The sequence below is a fragment of the Megalops cyprinoides genome, chromosome 12 (genome assembly GCF_013368585.1).
Source record: "Megalops cyprinoides isolate fMegCyp1 chromosome 12, fMegCyp1.pri, whole genome shotgun sequence".
Taxonomy (NCBI): domain Eukaryota; kingdom Metazoa; phylum Chordata; class Actinopteri; order Elopiformes; family Megalopidae; genus Megalops; species Megalops cyprinoides.
In genome coordinates this window covers 3,418,201-3,441,751 of record NC_050594.1, presented here as the reverse complement: position 1 = coordinate 3,441,751, position 23,551 = coordinate 3,418,201, and the positions used below count along the sequence as shown (strand labels likewise).

The following is a 23,551-nucleotide window of genomic DNA, read 5'->3' as shown; positions in this document are numbered from 1 at the left end:
CTATCGATGCCAGAAGGGTCATGTTTTCTCTGGATGGGTGCTGCAGTACATGCACAATGTATTACATCAAGCTCAGTCAAGACACAAAAAGGCTTTGTGCCACTTCACTTTGGAGGCTGGGGACAGAATGAGAAATGACACTTCTGCAGTACTGTAAAGGCGACAGTCTATCTGAGTGGATTCCATGCGCTCTGCTCCTGCGAAGCGCTGCTATGACCTCTGACCAGCCAGAGAAGAAAGCAAACCTGTTTTGTTATATATTTTGTAATAAATAAAAACAAACAAAATAAATATGACAGAACAGATGCAGACTTGAAATGCAGGACTCCCGTGCTGAAACAGCCATAGAACAGGAAGAAAAGCTAAACCTAGAGCTTGGCAGGAAAGCACCTGCCTCTTCACAGCAGAATTTGGCCAGATTACGAGTACGAGAGTATGAGTCAGGCAAACCCATCTTAGATGGCTGGCTTCCAGTCTTGATGTCACCAAGATGCACCAAGCCACACTGGAATTACTGATCCCCACTCAAACTTGGATGAACACTCCCGTACTTAAAATCCTGGACAACAGATCAGGCTCTGCAGCAGGTTTGGACCTGACAGGTTTATTAGGCATTTATTATGATGCATGTTGGGAGCAGACCTTTGACCTCATGCTTGACTCAGGGTAACCCTACTGCAGAATTTTAGATATGTGGTGTGGACCATAGCCAAGCACATGCTGTCCAGTATTTGCACCTCTGGTTTTAAATTTTATGGAGTTATTATTAACATGTTGGAAGTAAAAGGAACAATTTGACATTGGAGGTCAGTTCTCCAACAAGATGTAACCTCCTAAAGCCCACATAACAATAATAACTAGGATTTAGCATGGTGCTTAAATACTCAATGACACTGTAACTTGGGAAAGAAATATCGGCCCTCTAAAAAAACATGGTCAAAGAGGACCACCTGATCATGATCATTTCATAATTCATCATGTGTAAGCATTCCACCAATGTAAGCATTTCAGCGTACTGAATGTGTGCATTATGCTCTAGTTAAGAATGTCTGCTAGATGTGTGCACATCTGTGTCACTCTCTGATGATTAATGGTAGTGTCTTTGAGAGGGGAACACACACACACACACACGCACCCGCACGCACGCACACACGCACGCACAAGCACACACACACACACGCACACATGCACCCACACACACACACGCACGCACAAGCACGCACACACACACGCACACGCACACACACACACACACACACACACACACACACACACACACACACACACACGCACACGCACACGCACACGCACACGCACACACGCAAGCACAAGCACGCACACACACACGCACACACACGCACCAACACATGCACCCACACGCATGCACAAGCACGCACACACACACGCACACACATGCACACACACACACACACATGCACACACACACACACGCACACACACGCACCAACACATGCACCCACACGCATGCACAAGCACGCACACACACACGCACACACATGCACACACACACACACACACATGCACACACACACACGCACACACACGCACACACGCTGCACATGTACATGTACATGCACATGCACACACAATGCTCCTTTATATCCTCATATGTGCTGCTGGCTTTGATGCCTAATAGATTTGCCAGATCTCTGTAAGCCTCTGGGGTAAAATACCCTCTTCATATGGGACACACCATACTCAGACTCACAGAAACATTTGGGTCTATCTTCTAACTCAATTCAAGTGCCTTTTCCTTAGCTGTGAGCAGTCTTAAATGCTTTCAGCTTACACTACTTTCAGGAGCTCCTAAAATGTTGTATAAGACATGAATAAAAACCTGAAAAAAAAATGCTTCCATTTCTTTCCTTTTGCTTATGATGATCAAGGTTGAGTACAAAGAACACTGCAGTCAGACTGAAAGACTAGTCATATGATACTGAAAAAATAAGCCACAGAATAATTGTGATTTATGACCCATCTATATAGAAATGAAGAAGGAACCGCAAAAGAGAGGAGAGAATCGTGCAGGAAACCATGAGGTGCTTCTGTTTCGCCATCCTAATGTTCTGCATGGGACTGTATCGCGCCAACAACCTGCCAAAAAAATATTAGACAAGCAACAGCCAACACCAAATTCAATCAGAGGTTATTTTGTAAATTCAATATCGGTGATTCACCGCTCTGGCAAAGATGAGTCCGGTGGACGGCAAGGTGCAAGCTTAAATCTCGTATCACTGAGTAAATCTCTCACTGATGAGTTACAAACTTCCGCCATCTTTGCTTCCCGCCCTTCCTGCTTTAGCCAGTGTGCTCTCCCCATCTGAGGAGGGGTCTGGCATCTGCTGGCCCTGCCCTGACCTGCTGGCCCTGCCCTGACCTGCTGCCAGGTTTGGACTGAGACTGTCCTGAGTCAATGCCATCCAGCCCCAAACCGGCAACACCCCGAACATCTGAAACTAGCAGAAGTGTTCCATCATTATCAGCTACCTTAATGAGTTAATGCGTGCGGCACACAGAAACCGATGCGCCTACCACATAAATATGCAGTCTAATGAGTGCAACTTGCTGGACGCCTTGACCAAAAAATACAGGACTAGCTAAATGTTCAAAGCTGGCTCAATCAAACTGCGCAGTTTGAGCTGTTTGACAACTCACATCCGTAGCAGTTTTTACCCACATTTGGCTGGAGAGGTGCATTCTGAACAGTAGCCTTTGTAGATTGGGAGGAAAACGGACAGACTTATAATTTACATGGTAAAAGTAAGACCAGGGTATGGCTTTGTTACGAGGAAAATATGAAGGAGTGACAGCATACTATTTAAACAGGTTATTTTGACTGGTTATTAACTATTTGACCGTGATATGAAAGTAATGCCCAGCATTAAATGTTACTTAATTACTACACTACATTGCTTAGCAACTAAAGCATTGATTCCAGCAGGCAAGTGTGGGGGTGGGTGGGTTGGATATTTTTAATACACAGAAACCCATTCACTTACATAACTTCTCAGCACAAGCTTTGTCTCAGGGGAGAATGTGGTTTGTACGCATCATAAACGCTTTCAGTCAAAGATTCTCTTTTAATTGTGACCTCATCAAAGTTTTCCGTTCAGCACATGCACTTGTCCTGGCTCTGCAGTAGAATGTGTGACACCATGCCAGCTCCTCTGAAGGACAGCCCGGGCACTGTCAGGGTGAACAGCAGGAAGGTGGTGCTCTGAACAACACACGCTTAGAAACAAAGGTTCCCCACACCTCAAACCCATATAACATTTAAATAAACACCTAAATATGACTGTCCTTACTGCTGAAATGAAAATGTACGACACCACTGATCCCACCAAGGCTTTTCAAACTATACACTTCTGCCCAGTGAGGAAAACATATTCACTCTAATAAAATTCCCCGTAACCAGACGGCTGCATGTTCAGATCTCAGCAAGACAAAGCACTGTTGGTGTACCCTTGAGCAAACTGGATTGCCAGGTGAATGAAAATAAGTGCATAAAATACATACTGAAAGCCGCTTCAAGTGACCCTGGATATGAGAGTCTGCCAAGCAAACACATAATATTCAGGACCCTGACTGAGCTCCTCACACCGTTCACTACAGAGCATTGTGATGTAACAGAGTCATGCCTGCTCTCCATTGGTCAAGGTCTTCTTGTCTACAAGTCAATGTGGCTGATGTGAATAAGGCTGATAAATGAAGAAAACTAATTCATTGCACTAGTAAATGTAATTTTCTAAACAATCACATACTGTTTTGACCACAGCTTCATCATGAATTATTTTGTTAAAAGCATGTTGAGTGCTACTCAGTATTCACAAAACCTTAACCATTCTGAATCTAGCATTCTGATATTCTGAATCTAGAATATCAAATAAACTAAAAGCTTATACAATTCTACAGTATATTTGTTGCAAAAACTGTGTCAGTGTAAAAGATAAACTAAGAAATAACAAATTTACCAGAAGGGCATTGACCCTGTTTATCAGACCACACATTCAGATATGACTCAGTGATCATCTTGAAGTTAGTGTAAATATGAAATGTCTTTCTGGAAATGTTTAATCCTAGATCTTGAGAGCAAAATCTCGCCAAAAATAATATTATTCATCTGTGAACAATGCAGATCCTAGTCAAAGTGCACCTACGAAACAACAAGCACAGCCAATTAAGAACAATTAAAAACTGCATAAGCACTCATCATTGTAACGCTGACTCCTCGCCCGACTTTCTAATCATTAGTGTCTCTAGTGGTACAATACCCATACTGCAGTGCCTGGTCACACAGCACTCGGTCTGTCAGTGAGGTACACTTGCGATACTAGGGCTGCTTTTCCGAGTCAACGCCAAAAATTGGAAAACACTTGATGGATTTTTTATTTTAGCTTTATTTTTTATATTATTGTTTTTGTTCTCAGTCATGTTCACTGGATATTTATTGCATATCAGCCAAACGACGAATTGAAACTGACAAGAGACAAGTACACAATGTTCTGCACCACATATGGGTATAAAATTAAAAAGATATGGTTCGCAATTGCTGTATATTCTCAGCAAAAAAGGAAACATTTTCTTCACCAAAATGATGGCTACTCAGGTAAATCAAGACTATTCTCTATATAATGACACACACAGGCCAAGATCAGCCATAGTTTATCACAAGTAACAACGCATGTGGTATTGCTGCCGAATTATAATCTAAAAAAACAACAGTGGTTCCTTATCTGTAGATCCACAAATCAGATGAGAAAACAAAACCAAAAACATCAAGCCATGGGAATATCATAGTCAGTCTCAGAACTGATAAGCGCAATGTGCTATATCAACATTTTATCAACTTGTTTTACTTATATAAGTAAACATTAGTTGATAAAATATCTGATGTATATCGACCTGCTGACATGCATTTTAAAACGAATAAGCCACTCTACAAAAGTACCTTTAATTTCGCTCGATATATTTCTACTGGAGTTTACGTGTCTTCAGATCGCCTCGATTAAATGCAATGAAAGCATAATTCAGTCTTCCATGTGTAGCGTTTATGGAATTCAAGTAGTTTATGGGAACTTTTCTTGCCACATGATAACCCATATTAGATGATGGTTTATTTTTGACCCAAAAAAAGGAAATTCGTTGAATCAAAGTAGCAAGTAGTTTAGTCAAATGCCTTGGCTAAGAAACCGGCCCTTGTGGGCTATAAAAAAAAACCCAATTCGACATTGCTGCGGGGTGAGAGGTTGCACAAGCGTGCCGTTACACGTCTGCAAATACGAGCGTATAATAAAGAGGTTCTGTCAGATGGGAGAACTGAACACATCGAATGGCCAACTTTGTATTGCTAACGTTTAACTACCTGATAAAGGTAAATCGTTGCAATTAACAGTGAATTCGTACTTACCGAGGTATTGCCGGATATCCAAAAGAATTTTAGGAGGTCCTCCGTTTAACTGATAGAAGAGTGAACCCAGGCAGAAGAGGAGCAGCGCGGTCATGCAAAAACCATAACCGCGGAGTGAGGATCTCAGTAAAACCAAAGAAAGCAGATTGCTCTTCTTGTTGTTCCGATCTCTCGTGTGGTTCGGGGTCTGACTTTTGCGGCGGGGGCTGTTGCTGTAATTCTTCATCATCTCCTCCTCACACGAAGCCGCCGAGACTGGTAGTCACCCATTCGCTCCGGAGAGTGAAACTTTTTTGCTTTGGTGTCATTTGAGAGTAAGAGTGATCACTGAGACTAATTTTCTAAAAACAGCAGCGCTCACCTTCCGCGAGTTGTTTTCTGGCGTTCATTGTTTTCGCCTTCTCTTAGCTGCCCGTTGTGCGTCTACGTCAGGGCTATTTCTGCGAATGAAGTGGAGAATTTCCTCCAACCTCGCAGCCTCCTGGTGTAGCGGAGGTGTCACATTACTGAACACGGAGCAAAAAAACTGCAGCTGCGCCACGCTTGTTTATACAGCGAAACAGCGACACCCTTCGGTAAAACTGTGGTATTTCACACAGAGAGTCGTAGTCTCCTAATTGATTCATTTTTCTGAAAGCCACAATACAGTTGTATACCCTGTATTGATTCCTAAATTAATCAGTTTTTATTTGGTGGTCGCTCCCATGCAAGTGGACTTGCGGAGCAATTAAAGTTACAAATCCCTCCCAAGAGAAGCAACCCTTAGGCTGCCAGAGGTCATAGAATCAATAACATACCAAGTATCTCATTCTTTTGAAATATGCGTCCCGTCAACTTGCAGCCAGTGCCGATCTTGGTCAAACTGAATATCAATGACGCGCTTTAAACATATTTCTGGCAATTCATTTCGACCGCTGTCATGGAAATCACTGTTTTAAAAGGAACGCAATTGGATTACCTGAGGTTTTGTGGATGGGGAGTTCCCGGGAATGTCAGTCTAATGTAGCCCAAAATGTGAAATACCGAAGTACTTAACTCTTTTATGGCAATGTCTACAATTTATGGAATTGAAGCTACTCTGAGCTAAATCAGTTAGATGCTTTCTGCTCTGTAAGAGAACCATCTGAACATTTAAGTGAAGAAACTGTGAGGGAGTTGGCAATACCAACCATTACAGAAAAACATACAAAAGCAAATGTTGGCTCAATTTCAGTGTCCCTAACAAACTGGTCAGTGACAGCCTTAGTGCTCTCAGAAATGAGGTGTTTAGCAAACTCTCCGATCAGCAGATGGAGCTCGGCAGTCTGCTTCAAGATGTCAGATAAGTAGTTCATGGTATCAGTAGCCTTGCAGGGGCCAGGGCGCAGTTGCTTCAACACCTCGTACACATGAATAGCGTCGCTTCCCATCCTGTGCTACCACAGCCGCTTCTTCCCGCCATTCCTAACAGACATTTTTCATGTGCAAGCATAATTGCTGTCGCCTCCAGACAAAGATAACTCCTTCGCTCGTTGGAAGGTGATTCCCATTTTATTTCAAGGTCTTTTGGTTGAAATTCTGAGGCACTCGAAATTAAAAAAAACGAAGCAGCAGTTAATTCTCCAAAAACAAAGGCGTACTGCGCAGTTCATCCGGATTTTCAGATGTTATTGAGTGACAAAAAAGGTATTGTCTGCAACGTCTTACCAATTTAATACATGAAATGGCATCTGACGGTCTATTAACGATGTATTTTCCTGTATGTCGGTCGTGACTGAGAGACCGGATAGGACCCCATTCTCATTCTGAGATGCTCACGCTTTGACTAAACGGTTCTACCACATAATCTCAGTCGTTTTATAGTTCATCGAAACAATTTGATTTTAATAACTGACATTATAGATAGGCTACTCAAATTTCTTGCCATATGAAATTCGCAATAAATTGCCATCTAACTTTCTTCATCAGCCTCATATTTGTCAATCTCCCCTTGTAAATTGAAGATAGGTAAATTAAACGCAGGTAAATGAAAAAAAATGTTTTGAATCAGCTTCCGAAAAAAAAGGTGCATTTCCTTTAAACAAGCAATAATGCAAACATTAAATGACTAATTTAAGCAATAGATATTGATTATGTATTGGTTGTAAGATCAGTCCAGTGTAAAATGGGCATAAATCTCTCACATTAATTTTTAATGACAGTTTATACTGTTAGTGTCGATTATAATTTGTGAAAGGAGCATTTCGGTTAGGAATTCATTTCTCAGAGGCCAAGATATTCAACCAATACAATTCAAAAATAACCTGACGGGGGAAAGTTCATCCAATGAGAATTAGGTTCATGACCGCGTTATAATTTACCGCCAAATTTACGAGGCCCTATATAAGGGTGGCATGCTGTTAAACCAAATCGTTGGTAAGATTTGGTGGAGTAACTGTAGAATGCCTGCAAAAATGGTGACTTCTCCGAAGAAAGGCTCTCCCAAGAAGGGATCACCGCAGAAGGGACAGGGAGCGAAGAAAGGGAGGAAGGTCATGCGAAAGATGGCTAAGAAGGGCGGCAAGGTGCGCAGGAGGCACAGGAAGGAGAGCTACGCCATCTACGTGTACAAGGTGCTGAAGCAGGTGCATCCGGACACCGGCATCTCTGCGAAGGCCATGAAAATCATGAACTCCTTCGTTAACGACGTCTTCGAGCGCATCGCTGGGGAGGCGTCACGCTTGGCTCATTACAACAAGCACCACACCATCACTTCGAGGGAGATTCAGACCGCTGTGCGCCTCCTGCTGCCCGGAGAGCTGGCCAAACACGCCGTGTCTGAGGGCACCAAGGCCGTCACCAAGTACACCAGCTCTAAGTGAAAGGTGTAAAACCCGTTTGGGAAACCCAAAGGCTCTTTTAAGAGCCGCTCAAACTCTTGAAAGAGAAAATACCGACATTGAATGACATTCTGAGTAAAATTGCGTTCTATAGTTCATAGAGGGAGGAAAACGGGACGGTGGCCCAGGCCCGGAGGAGAGAAATGCGTCTTGTCTTGTGCAGGCTAAGGTTTTATCCGTAGTTTTCTGTATGTTGTGTTTTCTGTAAGCTGTGTTGACAAAGTGTACAATGAGTTGTAAAGTCCTCACGTTCGGTCAGCTCAGGGAGCAAGTTACCTGGTTACCAAGATGGTACTTTATGTAACACCCAGTTCTGTTAATTGTGTATATGTGTGTTTTGTCTTAAGAGTGAATGAAGTTGATGATCCCTTAAGAAGAATGGAGACCGGGAGCAATTCTGAGCGCCTAAAAACGCCACTAATAGAGGTTGAATGTAACCCCCTTACAATAAGAATGTCCTTTACATTAAGGGTAAAATTTACGGCAAATTTTATACATGTCTCCTATACATGTATTATGGTCGTGCTGGAACGGTGTTTATGTAGAAGGATTCGAAACACCGCTGAGTATGGAAAGCTCTCAGAGAGGTTAACTGAAGAAAGTCGTCTGGAAGGTTGCTAAAAAGGGCGGGAAAACATTTTAGGCAATGTTATTGAAACATCTCGATTTTGTTTCCTAGGAAGCTTCTTGAAGTTATGGAAATGTTTAGAAAATAACATTCACTTTAAAACGCATGTAGCCCGCTAGATTCTAATTTCGTTGGGTAGCTAGCTAAATGTATCATTAACGCTGAAATAGCTACCTAGCTAGGTTAGTCTTAGTAGCTAAATTATTGCAAACGGAACACAGCGATTATGTATTTTATATTTTGAACGACTTTACAGTGAAAATGAAGCCGATGCACAGTTCGGAAGAGGTGTTCGCTCACATTCCGTGTTATTCCCCAATGTAACTGGGCGGGAAGTTTCGTTTTCCCGCCCAGTTACATTGCTTGAATGTCTTTTCTCCTGTCTCCGGGCTGTACCAAAGTTATTGAGAAAAAATATCTCATGCAATGCGTTTTATAAGGACACTGACAAGATTTGCCCATAGATTGACTCTTTTCCTGGTTAAAAGCTTGAAATATCTACCGATCACTCGTACCACGAAGAAGACAATGCTGCGAATTTACCGTTAACTTAAATTAACAAGTAGACAGCTGGTCATCTCTCATCCAGGTTAGGCAACAAGTGACTCTTACTACGAAATGTTTTGCTGCTACCTCGCCTGTGTGTGTGATGATATAGGAAGAGAAAATACGATATAACTACTCGTTGGTGCTACGTTTGACGATACACTAAAATATGTATTGGAGTCGGTTGCATCAGACAGTTAGTCGTTGCTGTCTTCCGTTGATTCCTGAGCGCCAAAAATAACCAATAGAATTTAAAGATAACCCGGAGTGACACCTCACACCAATGAGAATCGAATTTTGAAGGTAGACTTTACGGCCAAATTTACATGTGCCCCCTATAAAGGACAGGCATGCACGTCATCGTGTCATTTCTGTTTCTTGTTGGAATCGGAAGCAATGCCTGCGAAGATGAAAGGTTCTCCCAAGAAAGGCTCGCCGAAGAAAGGCTCTCCGAGAAAGAGCCCCACGAAGAAGGGGTCGCCGGTGAAGAAAGCAAGGAAAGTCATTCGGAAGATGGCTAAGAAGGGCGGGAAGGTGCGCAGGAGGCACAGGAAGGAGAGCTACGCCATCTACGTGTACAAGGTGCTGAAGCAGGTGCATCCGGACACCGGTATCTCCGCGAAGGCCATGAAAGTTATGAACTCCTTCGTCAACGACATCTTCGAGCGCATCGCTGGGGAGGCGTCACGCTTGACTCATTACAACAAGCACCACACCATCACTTCGAGGGAGATTCAGACCGCTGTGCGCCTCCTGCTGCCCGGAGAGCTGGCCAAACACGCCGTGTCTGAGGGCACCAAGGCCGTCACCAAGTACACCACTTCTAGATGAACGAGCTATCATTTAACTAAAACCAAAGGCTCTTTTAAGAGCCACCTAAATTGTACTAGAAGAGAATATACCATATTTGCAAGAAATTGGTTTTGCGAATATTACCTGAATAAAGCATTTCAGCGAGTGGTTGTTTGGAGTGAACTTAAGCTAATTTAAATTAGCCTGTCACCATTAAAATGCCGTTTGTATTTGTGTTGGATACAATAGCGCAGATAGAAGAGATAATGACCCAGTCTGGTTCTGAACACCCGCACCAGAGAAGAGGTTGCCGTTCACGTAATTTATTTCAAAATTTCTGTAGTTAATGAGTTTTTTAAGTTTAAGCGGGTAGTGTGAATTAGACCGTTAGACGGAGCATGTGTTTCAGTCGTCTCCCCTGAACAGGGGTAACGGCTAGTAGAGGTTTTTCATTGCACCTGTAGGCGAAAATGTCGTAAGGTAACATTCTAAAACCTCTTGGTTTAGTTGCATATAAATTTCTTAAAGGTATGGTAATGTAAAAATATAATTTATTTTCAGAACTTATAGCTTGATAGATAAGTTGGGAACTTAATAGCCGCTTTACAGTAACGTTAACTGTCCACATTATGTCACTCGACACATTTCAGTTGTACCTACATACTCCATCGGTTAGGTATCCAAAAAAAAAGCAACAACAAACCACTAATTAGCCACTTAGCCCTGTGGAATTATGCTTTTTCTAAACATGTAATGCTAACAACCCTACCGCCCCCCACCACCAGCACGTTCAAATAGCAAAGCAGCGTTGGCTACGTTATGTTCGGGTAGCTAGTCTGTGTTATTGCAACGGGGAGCGTTAGCGATGATGTATTAATATGTGAAATTACAATGAAAATGAATCCAGTACATATTTCAGATGAGGTGTTTTTGCATTCGGCAGAAAATTCGCCCGAACGCTCTGCTGCGTTGATTTAACGTCTTCGTTCCTGTTTCCCGGGCTTTTTACCAGACTGATTCATAATGTCATGCAGAGCCAACACGTCTCATGTAATATTGTCTCAGGGAAAAAGAAAAAAAAAAACATCGGCGAGGTTTGTCCATAATCCGACTATGTTCTCCTAGTTAAATTCTTAAATCATCTTTTGACCAAGTGTTACCATGTGGAAGGTAATGTCCCGAACATAATATCCTAAAACAAGTAGACAGTTTGTCATGGTTGCTACCACCAAGTGACAACAAGAGACCCCTTATGAATTGTTCTGGTACCTTGTCTATGTGTATGGTGATATAGTAAATTAAAACGTAATTCTTCGTTGGTCTGTACAAGACTTTGACAATATATAACAGTTTGTTTTACAGTTGCTCAAAAGACAGTAACTCTCGCTCGTTACCGGCGTCAGTTGGGATTTGACACCTGGGCGCGAGAAAATAACGAATAGAATTTAATGACAATCCGGAGTGACGCCTCCCACCAATGAGTCTACTGTCCATTTGAGAGAAGATTTCACGGCAAAATTTACATATGTCCCCTATATAAGACAGACATGTTCGTCAGTTTAACATTCCTATGTGTTGTTGCAGCTGAAAGTAATGCCTGCAAAGATGAAGGGTTCTCCCAAGAAAAGCTCGCCGAAGAAAGGCTCTCCGAGAAAGAGCCCCACGAAGAAGGGGTCGCCGGTGAAGAAAGCGAGGAAAGTCATTCGGAAGATGGCTAAGAAGGGCGGCAAGGTGCGCAGGAGGCACAGGAAGGAGAGCTACGCCATCTACGTGTACAAGGTGCTGAAGCAGGTGCATCCGGACACCGGTATCTCCGCGAAGGCCATGAACATCATGAACTGCTTTGTTAACGACGTCTTCGAGCGCATCGCTGGGGAGGCGTCCCGCTTGGCTCATTACAACAAGCACCACACCATCACTTCGAGGGAGATTCAGACCGCTGTGCGCCTCCTGCTGCCCGGAGAGCTGGCCAAACACGCCGTGTCCGAGGGCACCAAGGCCGTCACCAAGTACACCAGCTCTAAGTAAATTTAATGTTCCGATCTGATAAACCCAAAGGCTCTTTTAAGAGCCACTACACTATCTGAAAAGAGCATAGCTTGTAAATACTAAGACGATTTGGTTTGAGTGAATGATGAATAAATTAACCCAAGTAAAAGAAAATATCCTTCTAATGGGTAACGCTAGCGGCGACTGAGTGGCTGTTACGAAATGCCACCCGGAGGCAGGAAATGGACACGAGGGAACCGCGACTGGACGCAAACCGCAGTTCATTCCTGGAGAGGTTTTGTTGCTATATCTAGTGATGTTGTTGCTAATTAGCGAAGCTTCCTAACCTTGTGCAAAAATGTGCTTAACTCCATCATGACTCACGTTGAAATAGAATCGCAGAGAGGGCATTTATAACTATAACTTTAATAATTTACTATAATAAATAAATTGCAGTTTATTTTTAAGAATTGGCCTTGTGTTTATACTGTTGCCAGCTGGCGTCCAGTCTACAGACTGCTCTGCACAGAAAGGCAACTTGCTGACTTTTTGCGCTCTTTTTGGGTAAGACTCCTGCGAAGTGTCCGGTTCACAAAGGCTACTTTCGGTGGCCCTTAAGACAGTGCCTCATAAACTCATGGTCTAAGGCACTGAGCTGAGTTTCCAGATACACATGACATAGAACGTTATTGACAATAACATTAACCTCTAGCTCTCCTCCTTAATTTCCCTGCCATATTACATCACTGCAAATCCTCTGTTATCCCTAATATCACCTGTCTCCATTGGTCTCCAGCGAGCTGGCAAACTGCACTCAGCCTTGATGTCTGCATCCACACCACGCTTCAGCCATTCTTGCTGTACAGACTAAATTAACTGAGCATGTACAGTATTGATACCAGTACTGTTTTATTCTATTAGAGAAACAGTTATAGGCCTTCAATTCAATACAGCAAGTCGTTATTAGCTACCTGAAACAACATTACAGAGTTTCATTGGTTACGCAACCATTGCTACCGGAATGCTGCAGCTAAAATTTGCATTTTCCGAAAAAAAAAAGCTTATGACAATAAGTTAGTTATTATAAATATCAAAATTAGGCAGCATTTGTTAGTAATCTCATGTTTTTTCAGACCATAAAATGACTTGATTGAATTAACTAGGGTAGCTTTTACACTGCATTTGCATTTTTATGGTACATTACATAGCATTTGTATGTCAGGGGCATGACCACAGTCAACCAACTTAATTGGTTGAAACTGGCAAACTGTCTGAGCTGACAATACTATTAATATCTGATTTGTACATGTAAAATAATGTGGAAATGCATGCGATTGAACTTTGCTTGTCACACACTCTGAACATGATTCATATAAAGTGCATTTAACGGTAACACTAACTTTTCGTCTGTGCTTACAACCTTGATGTGCTGGTGATTCTCACACTTAACTGTTTTAAACGCTCGGGATGATACTTATGCTTGAAAGTAGTTGAACTTGTGAGGGACAGTTTCATATGATAAAAAGCACAGGCTACCCTGTGATGCAGGAGTGTGAAGCAAGCTGAGCCCTAACAATTATGAATTGATATATGGATAATTGAGAAGGTGACGAATTCGTTCCATTTCTTCAAAGGCACTTTTCAGGCTGCCGTGTTAATATTAGCACATTTACATTACATTACATTCATTTAGCAGATGCTCTCATCCCTTTCTGAGGTACAGAGAGAGGTCCGTTTGAAAAAGCTGTTTGGCTGTGTCTGTGTGCAGCGTGGCTCTGTAGCTGTCTTGCTCCATCCTTCGGGTTATGACGCTGAAGCGGAGGTGTGTCTGAGCTGGGCCGACGCCTCCAGCAGCAGGCGGGCGTGGCGCTCCACGCGCACCCCCGCCTCAGACACGCCCCTCTCCGTCAGCGAGGACACCTGGCTGAGTGTGCGGAAGCCTGCCGCCGCGAAGGAGTCGGTGTACATGGGCAGGCCGATGGACACCAGCCAGTCCGTCACCGTGCTGACCGGCCGGCGGGGGAGGGGTCTCCGGCAGGTCCCTGCCAAACCGCCCAGAGGGATCTGCGAGAGTAAGGCAAACAACTGTGTGCTAACTTCCTGTACACCTGTGTCAACTGGAGATCCATGGGCCTCTGGTCTGAACAACTTAACTGGAGCCTTTGCCTGGATGGGAACCGGAATCAACCCTTGTTCCAGGCGCAGGAAATCTGTTGATTAAGTGGCTCTGAAGACCTCTGTGTATCTCAAGGAGCAGGACCTCTGTGTATCTCAAGGAGCAGGACCTCTGTGTATCTCAAGGAGCAGGTGTTGGCTCCAAGGATGTAAGAAATCAGTATTACATGACTTATGAGAATTTCTCATCCCAAAATAGTAATTTCAAGGGCCGCATGTACACCTGCTGGTTTCTGTTCCAGTGGTTCCCCAGGCAAGTTCAGGTATCAGCTGTAAACTACTACTAAAAAATGATGATAATAAAGAGAACAAATGTTTTGAATGAGTAATTAAGTTTGGTAAATACACGCAAATACATGGCCCTCTACGAGTCTGATAGCCCAGTCTTGCAGTACGCCTCTTCTAAGAAGGTCAGTAATTTGGTTAAAAAAAGGCCGTTTCAGAGGCCCTGAGGAGAGGAACACTCACAGCCATGCGCTGCAGCTTCTGCAGTCTTCTGATCCGGATCCTGTCCATGAGGGAGGCCACGCCCTCCGCGGGCTGCCCGAGGTCCTCAGAGTACCTCCGCACCAGCAGCTGCGGGACGCCCCAGCGCCCATGCTGAGAGACGAGGAGAAACCGAGAGCTCGTCAGGTCATGCAGAGGTCAAAGACAGGTCAGAGAGAGGTGGCAGGCTGGGTTTTGGAGTTTTTCACCTCCCTCTAGAAAACATACATCACCTAGCACTTGTGATGATCCCAATGTATAAACTCACTATAACAGATACAAATACATTTTTACTGGAATAAACAAGGTCAGTACCAGACGATTCTCATTATATAAAGATTATTGAAAGAAGAGTGATAGAAACCAAGACATTTAAGTAAGGAAGGGAGCATGCTGCTTTCCTCTGCATGTGCAACACACACTCAACTGTCATTGGTCCAGATATGTGAAATGTATGGGCCAATTAGGTCACTTGGAGAGTCTAGGCCAAGTAGATAAGAGTGCACATTGTGTGAGAAGTTAAAAAGAACACAGCTCACTTAAACTGCTGCTCCTCAGTTTCCCTGTGCTTCATGTCAATCATTCAAGTCCACACTGTTTTTCACGGAAATGTCACTGTGTGGCCTGATCAGCCAGTACATGTTTACCCTCCTCATACTACTGTGTGCAGAGCAACTTCACATGCCTGCTGACCGTAGGCCTGATTTTTGTTCCTTGGAGACTGCATTTCTAAAGGTCAGCAGCGTACAACAGCTCACTGTACCGAGAGAGGAAACAGACAGAGAGGAAAACAGGGAGGCACGGAGAGAGACACAGAGAGAGGAAGAGATGGCGTACAGATGGAGAAAGCTTGTCAGATTTATAGCTGCCGTTCCTTCATCCCCTGTGACATGTGCACACAATTCAGTACATTCTACAGCAGCAGCAACAAGGTGCTCTATAACCCCTGCACGGATTCTGCGGCGGCATGGTTACCTTATCGGAGTATGGCTGCTCTGTGAGGTCAATGCCCTCTGACTCCAGCCTGTGCTCCACCACTGACTCCAGGTCAGGGGCCTTAGCTCGCGAGCCTCTCCTCTCATTAGGTAGCTGGATCCCAAACACCTCAGGGTGTGCTAAGGGGGAGGGGCCAGAGTGCCGGGGTGGGGGCTCAGCTGTGGGGATGCCTAGTTCATCCGGGGTGGGGCTGCAGAGAGGGCGATGGCCTGAGGGAGGGGTTGGGCTGCCAGCCTTAGCCAATGGGGTTGGCACACTGAGAGTGGGCGGGATCAGTCTTGAGTGAAGCATCTCATTGGCTGAGCCTGCACCGGACATTTTGAGGGGGGCTGACAGAGGTACAGGTGACTTTCTTGGACATGTCCGTATGTGCGATTTCTCCATGGAACTGATGCCAACAGCCAGCTTGGGTCCATCGCTGGGCCACCCAGCGGGCGTCTCCATGAGTGACTGCGGTCGCACCGCACGGCTCCACCGGTGAACAAGGGTGCTCTGACCCACCTGACCCTGCGAGCGTGAGGGCTGTACCCCAGCCGGGCTGTCGGGGTGGGGCAGGGAGCCTCGCCTAGCAGAGGGCGTGGAGGCGGGCCGAAGGTCCAGACTGTCAGCGCCCAGTTTGCGGCAGAGATCCCCGAGGGAGTGGCGGCGTGTACGGGGGCGTCGGGCGGAAGGAGGGTGGCCCACGTCCCCGATACTGCAGCCTTGGGAGAACCTCCTCAGGCCCAGCAGACTAAAGCTCCTCACAGCCTCACCCACTGGCAGCCTGCTGGAGCAGCTGCTCTTTCTGCCCCTCCCTGAAAACACAGGATTCCCACACTTTCACAACCAGAGGAACACCAGCAATGGATGGACCACATTCCCTGCAGCAGAGAGTGGAGCACTTTCTCATTCCAAAGCATTCCTCTGATGCAAGGTGGTGTTTTGCAACAAAGAATGACATTTTCAGCCTTCGCTGACCATTTCCAATCTCTGAAGGGTAATTCTTTTTGGCAGGCAGCAGAAGTTGACCAGATGTTGAATATTTTTAATTATCATTATTATTATACAGGTGAAATTCTATATTACAGATATTTACACTCTTGTCATTAAGAAGACACTCTTATCCAGAGTGACCCACATACACGTAGGTTATAAGCCCCGCTCCTTACTACTACACCACACACTGCTGTTCTAAGATGATGTAAAAAAAAAACAGTAATGATGTAAAAATGTCGACAATTTTAAATTTAATTTGTTGATTAAAATCTGTATATACACAGATTTCCTGTAAACACACACACACACACACGCGCACACGGATGGACATGTATTTCACCATCTTTTGACTTATATGCCTGGGAGTTCAGTCAGATGTAGGTTCATGTTTCATGCTACACAGCTGAAGCAGAAAGAGAGAGGAACTGCAGAAATAAGGCAAGCAGGCAGGTCCAATCAATCACAGAGCAGTTTATTCCACAATCTCCACTATGGTAACTGCAGAGCTACTGTTCAGAACTGTTCTGGACCCACACTAAGAACCAGATCTGTTCATGCAACAGGGCTAAGAAGAGATTTAATCAGCAGAATTTAGTTCAGACTCTGAATAAATGAATGAATGAACTGCACAGCAGAACTGTGCAGACAGAAGCAACAGTTATTACCAAGGAGTATAAATAGATCACTATGCATTTCAACAATCTTACAAATACAGTTGTCCAAATTCCTTTTGTCCAACACAGTATATAGTATTCATATGTTCCTTCTCTTAATGTAACTACTATCAAGTAAATGTTTGCATATAACATTTTAGGCACACCATAAAATATTGTGCAATATCATATATAATCCTCACTATAAAAATAACCACAAGTAACATCAACCTCTTGGCATCTGGAGAGAAATGTACAGGCTGCAAAACTGAACTGCCACGATAAGACCTTCAGACAAGCTATTTACATTCACGTGTGAGCAATGAATGTTAGAGATATCAACAACAAAGCAAATATTTCCTTATTCAAAAATGTTAAGCTATTGCAAGCTGTAGAATGGATCAACTGCAGCACTGAGAAAGCTTCCTGGTCCAGCTCTTTCAAACTCAGTCTGTGAATACAGTGGCTATTAACCAGTTCTGAGGGCCTGTAACCCTGATGGACAGTTCTTACAGAGGCTGACAATCAGCCTGAGGCAGGAAAGAGCAGCTTCCGTCTGACGCAGGAGAGAGTTTAGCTTCAGGTTGAAGCAGAAAACAGGAGCTTCAGTCTGCGGCAGGAGAGAGTTCAGATGCATACAGTATATAGGCAGAAGAGAGTTTGGCTTAAAGTTGAGGCTGAAGAGAGTGAGCTTCAGTCTGAGACAGGAAAGAGGAGCTTCAGTCTGATGCAGGAGAGAGTTCAGCTTCAGGTTGAGGCTGGAAAGAGTTCAGCTTCAGATTTGGGCAGGAGGGAGTTCAGCTTCAGATTTGGGCAGATGGGAGTTCAGCTTCAGATTTGGGTGGGAGGGAGTAGAGCTTCAGGCTGAGGCAGAGGGAGAGTGTAAAAGGTTCTTGTTACCGTTCTCCAGGTTGTCATTGCTCTCGTAGCAGCCGGAGTCCCGTGGGGAATCTCCCATAATGCCCTCCTGGACCGACTCCAGGTTCTCCTGGGAGTCAGAGTGACCGTCCCTCTCCGAGTCACTGTCACCTGCAGGAGATGACATCTACATCAACGCTGTACACTCTACACGGTGTGTATTCTATGGGTACCCGTGTGTGTGTGTGTGTGTGTGTGTGTGTGTGTGTGTGTGTGCCCGCGTGTGCGTGTGTTTGTGTGTGCGCATGTGCCTGTATGTGCGCTTAGGCGAGGGTGTATGTCTGTGTATGCATGCGTGCACGTGTGTGTGTGTGCGTGCGTGTGTGCATGTGTGCGCGCATGTGTGCGTATATGTGTGCGTATATGTGTGTGTGTGTGCGCGTGTGTGTGTGTGTGTGCGTGCGTGAGTGTGTGTATGTGTGTGTGCGCGTGTGTGTGTGTGCGCGCGTGTGTGTGTGTATGTGTGCGTGTGTGCATGTGTGTGTGTGTGTGTCTGTGTATGTGCGTGTGCGTGTGCGTGTGTGCGCGTGTATGTGTGTGTGTGTGCGTGCGCGTATGTGTGTGTGTGTGCGTGTGTGTGCGTGTGCGTGCGTGTATATGTGTGTGTGTGTGTGTGCACGTGTGTGCGTGTATGTCTGTGCGTGTGTATGTGTGCATGTGTGTGTGTGTGTGTGTGTGTATGTGTATGTGTGTATGTGTGTGTGTGTGTGTGTGTGTGTATATGTGTGTGTGTCTGTGTGTGTGTCTGTGTGTGTGTGTCTGTGTGTGTGTCTGTGTGTGTGTGTCTGTGTGTGTATGTGTGTGTGTATGTGTGTGTGTGTGTGTGTATGTGTATGTGTGTATGTGTGTGTGTGCGTGTGTATGTGTGTGTGTTTGTGTGTGTGTGTGTGTGTGTGTGTGTGTGTCTGTGTGTGTGTCTGTGTGTGTGTGTGTGTGTGTGTGTGTGTGTGTGTGTATGTGTGTGTGTGTGTGTGTGTGTGTGTGTGTGTGTGTGTGTGTGTGTGTGTGTGTGTGCACGCTCGCTCTCACTCACTGTCACACTCTTGCAGCAGGTCTACAGCAGTCAGCAGCACTGCGCGGTGCTGGGGGTCCTCTATGGCCAGCTCATCCAGATCCTCCTTCTCCAGGAGCCTGAAGGTGTCCAGATCCTCATAGCCGTTCAGCAGGAAGGTGGGCATGTGCTCCTGTCCCGGGGCGAGACGGGGGACGTTACGTTACATTACACAGTTATCTATGCATTACATACATAATAAATCAGCACACGTTTGATTACCAAATATATTTATACAGAGCACACACACTACCATTTCATAGATTACTGCAAAAGCAAAATGTTTATTTCAGTTTTAATAATGACAAAGAATTCAATAAGTTGATTTTACATGAGATTTCACAGACCCGCCTGGGACTCTATGATTCTGTAAATCTTGTTTGCTTATGGTTTGAATCCAGTCAACTCCTAATAAGTTAGCGGGACAGGCTAATGTGCCACCTGCGATGCTAATGCTAGCTGGCAGACCCGCCTCCAGGCTGCTTACTTTGAGGTTGACACGCTCCAGCAGTTCCTCCAGCGATGTGGGCTTGGGCAGCCTGCCCTTCGTCCTCCTCGTGGGCCGTCTGGGTTTCTCCTCTTCCTCGTTCAGCACGTCTACATAGATGAACTTGAAGGTGCCCACCTTGCCGTTCAGAAGCCCCATCCAGGTGCCCATGGGGGGCTTGCTGATGATGTCGATGAGGTCCCCTCTCTGTGAGTCAGACCGCACACACCACGCTTTAGCAGGGAGACAGTCTCTCTGTCAGACAGACTGCACACACCACGCTTTAGCAGGGAGACAGTCTCTCTGTCAGACAGACTGCACACACCACGCTTTAGCAGGGAGACAGTCTCTCTGTCAGACAGACTGCACACACCACGCTTTAGCAGGGAGACAGTCTCTCTGTCAGACAGACCGCACACACCACGCTTTAGCAGGGAGACAGTCTCTCTGTCAGACAGACTGCCCACACCACGAGCGAGACAGAGAGTGTAAGACAGAGGGTTAGAGTGTTTATGCATTTGTGGTTTTGCAGGTGAGTGTGTGTGTGTGTGAGAAAGCGAGAAAGAGGCTGAGAGTCTGTGTCCATGAGTGTCTGTTTTTGCACACACATATGTGTGTGTCTTACCCGGAGTTTGAGGGAGTCGGTGTCGTAGGGGCTGGGGGTGAAGTCGGTGTGCACCCTGGCTCTCCCGCAGAAGGGTCCTCGGTACGATGGCTCCTCGTTGTCCCCATCCTCAGACTTCATGCTCTCCCGGTTACTGACCGATGAGTCCGTCGTACTGACTGTCTGACCGCCTGAAACAGATCAGTGTTTTGTATTCACAGTGCCATTTATTAATGAATTAATTTATCATTAAGCCACACAGGCAAGCACAGGCACACACACACACACACACACACACACACACACACATACACAGAGCTCTTACTCATGGAGCTCTGGCCGCTCATGGAGCTCCTCAGACTCTCCACAGATCCTCCCGCCTTCAGCACGGGCGTGTCCAGGGGGTCGGTGTCCCGCTGCGGGGAGCTGGGCATGGCCTCGGGGCTCGACTGAGGACAGAGAGAGAGAGAGAATAAACACAACCCATCATCCATAAAACACTTGACATGCAGTGCCAGAAAATGTAAAAAATACAAAAAAAAACTTTGCACCTGCGTAACATTCCTAATTTTTATAATGAGGGATACTGGCACTTGGGATGGAGTCCCAGCACCTCTTGTGTGAATGGCCAGCAGGGGGCGCTCACCACCATGCCAGGAAAGAGAGGATGAGCAGATACCACAGAGTGTGAGTACAGTGTTAGCAGATGTAAAGCAGATACAGCAGACACAGCGGACAGTGTGTGCAGTGTAGGGTGAAACGGGGCGGTAACAGACGCTCACCTGCTCAGACAGAGACCTGCTGGACTTCTTGGATATGCGTTTTCTCATGGTCTCTGTCACTGACCTCACCTTCTTGCCCAGAGAGAGTCGAGGTGGGGGAGGGGACTTCACCATCTCCCTAAAAACCACCTCTTGCTCTTTATCCTGCTGGACACAGCAAGGGGTTACATCAGGACAGGGTCAAATTCAAACTACTCACCTGTATACATGTGTACAAGTCTGCCTGTGTTGAACACTGCTTTCTGACCTGAACCTTTTTACATTGACGCCACTTGATGACACTTACATTAGTGTGAGTGAATATATTTGACAGCACAGGATAACGGCAGTGCCACTTGTCACTGAAGGCAGTGCAACGGTGTGGTATAAGGAGGAGGGGTTATGAGTTAGCCTATCATTATTATCAAGCCTAATAATACTTTTACTCCTATGCATATAACCCCACTGCCACTGTCACAGGTGAGTGAATACCCGGAACAATCAAATCCACCAAAACTACACTGTCTCAGTGAGGAGTCATTTTTCTTCCTATTATGCCAGGCACTACAAAGCTGTGTTAATAAAGGCATACAGGCAAAAACAGGATCAGGACAGTTATCTATCAAAAAGCAAACTGTCAGCCTCTCCATTTCTCCTGTCCAGGCTGGGAAAAACATACACACTGTCTCTGTGTGCTCTGATGCATGCATGGAGTCATGTCCAGGCTGGGAACAGCATACACACTGTCTCTGTGTGCTCTGATGCATGCATGGAGTCATGTCCAGGCTGGGAAAACCGTTGGCCCCTCAGCACTCACCCCGTGCGAGCTGAGGGCTCCGTGCACCTCGCCATCGGGCACGCTGCAGGACACCTCGGGGTCCTCCTCACCGTAGCACTCCGCCTCTGAGAAGGAGGAGCCGCTGCCCCCGCCCCCCGCGCAGCTCCTCCCCCCCCGGCAGGCTGGGGCGTGGCTGGGCTCGGCGGGGGTCTTCCCCAGCTTGACCAGGCTGCTCCAGGTGTCCAGGCTGCTGGAGGAGGGTGAGGTGGTCAGGCTCCCCGCGGCTCCATCCAGGGACCGCTGCTCCAGGAGCAGGCAGGACGGCGCCATGTCCCGGGGGGCCACCGGCCGCCTCTCCCCCACGCACAGAGGGGACGCCTCCAAGCCCTGTGGCTCTGAGGTAGAAACAGAACCTCTAAGTGACTCACAGACAGAACAGGACACTCACTTTCACAGCAAATAACAAAGCTTCAGTGTCTGCCTTATTCTCTGCGCAACCACCAACTGATGCAGGTTCATCTAAAGCAATGTATTGCCCTCTTTGGAAGCAGAAAAACAGTGTTGGACTGAAATGTATTTTGGTACATTGGCCAACTAGTATTGTGTGAGTCTCAATGTAATTTGCAATTTCTGGTGACTTTGTGGGAGAACTTTTCAATTTTACTGTTAATGTTTGACACAATTTTGAAAGCGTTACAACCTGTGAGGCTTCATGGATGTGCGTACAACATGTACTAGTCTTGCATCTGAACCAGGTTAGCCAGAGTAGTTATTCCACATACATATACAAAGTCAAGCCTGCTTTTCCCATATGCAGGTGCACTGCCTTGCATTGCGGTACCCAGCCGTCATACCTGGTGGGAGTGACCTCTTCTCTTCCTCTGCTCTGATTGGCTTCTTCTTCCCCCTGCGTGCGGAGCCCATCAGCTTCTGCAGGCGCCTGAATGGCACAGAGTCGTCAGCCTCCTCGTCTGATTGGTCTTGGCACTGCAGGAGACCGGAAGAGGAGGCGGGCATTCAGTAAGTCTTCAGAAAAGATGAACTGTATCAACATGATTAATTATCCATCTGAGAATATGAAAAATGAATAAACACAGGCTCTGAGCTCATCACCCGTATAAACACCTGTTAATCACCCTCTGAGCCAGGAACATAAGAAAAACAACCATCGCCAAGACTAACACAGCCAGACAAGAGAAGAGGGCTACTCCAGGCTTGGACTGTGCGTGGACAGAGCTTGGAATGATGGGTAAAAAGGCGGAGCTTACGTTGCAGTTTGAGGACTGGTTCACGTTGGGGCCGCACAGGTCCTTCCGCTCCGAGCCGTCTGTGCAGCCGGACTGTCCGGTCTGGGTCTCGTACTCCTTCAGCTGCGGAGAGGAAGGGTTCAGAATGTCTGCGCATAACTGCGCATATCTGCACATGA

General features: G+C 45.8%; 5 protein-coding genes across 7 annotated transcripts in view; 3 read left to right on the top strand and 2 right to left on the bottom strand.

Moving 5' to 3' along the window:
• LOC118786743 (uronyl 2-sulfotransferase-like) overlaps positions 1-5,866 on the bottom strand; it is a 28,303-nt gene extending 22,437 nt beyond the window's left edge. The window contains exon 1 of the mRNA XM_036542040.1: positions 5,429-5,866. Coding sequence (XP_036397933.1) covers positions 5,429-5,657 — 229 coding nt within the window. The 5' untranslated portion in view covers positions 5,658-5,866. The remainder of the gene's footprint in view (positions 1-5,428) is intronic.
• Positions 5,867-7,848: 1,982 nt separating this feature from the next.
• On the top strand, positions 7,849-8,268 carry LOC118786746 (late histone H2B.L4-like). The gene has a single exon (XM_036542042.1). The coding sequence runs from the start codon at positions 7,849-7,851 to the stop codon at positions 8,266-8,268; it is 420 nt and encodes a 139-aa protein (XP_036397935.1).
• A 1,588-nt stretch (positions 8,269-9,856) lies between these two features.
• Positions 9,857-10,291, top strand: LOC118787064 (late histone H2B.L4-like). The gene has a single exon (XM_036542474.1). The coding sequence runs from the start codon at positions 9,857-9,859 to the stop codon at positions 10,289-10,291; it is 435 nt and encodes a 144-aa protein (XP_036398367.1).
• Positions 10,292-11,857: 1,566 nt separating this feature from the next.
• Positions 11,858-12,280, top strand: LOC118786999 (late histone H2B.L4-like). Its single transcript, XM_036542376.1, has one exon. The coding sequence runs from the start codon at positions 11,858-11,860 to the stop codon at positions 12,278-12,280; it is 423 nt and encodes a 140-aa protein (XP_036398269.1).
• Positions 12,281-18,271: 5,991 nt separating this feature from the next.
• Positions 18,272-23,551, bottom strand: part of sash1b (SAM and SH3 domain containing 1b) — a 69,125-nt gene continuing 63,845 nt past the window's right edge. For 2 of the 3 annotated variants that reach the window (XM_036542982.1, XM_036542984.1), the window contains exons 8-16: positions 23,394-23,495; positions 22,980-23,112; positions 22,165-22,520; positions 21,369-21,515; positions 20,912-21,035; positions 20,608-20,777; positions 19,983-20,189; positions 19,478-19,628; positions 18,272-18,555 (exon numbers count right to left, since the gene is read on the bottom strand). In XM_036542982.1, coding sequence (XP_036398875.1) covers positions 18,386-18,555; positions 19,478-19,628; positions 19,983-20,189; positions 20,608-20,777; positions 20,912-21,035; positions 21,369-21,515; positions 22,165-22,520; positions 22,980-23,112; positions 23,394-23,495 — 1,560 coding nt within the window. In that variant the 3' untranslated portion in view covers positions 18,272-18,385. The remainder of the gene's footprint in view (positions 18,556-19,477; positions 19,629-19,982; positions 20,190-20,607; positions 20,778-20,911; positions 21,036-21,368; positions 21,516-22,164; positions 22,521-22,979; positions 23,113-23,393; positions 23,496-23,551) is intronic. The other variant, XM_036542983.1, reaches the window with a different exon arrangement.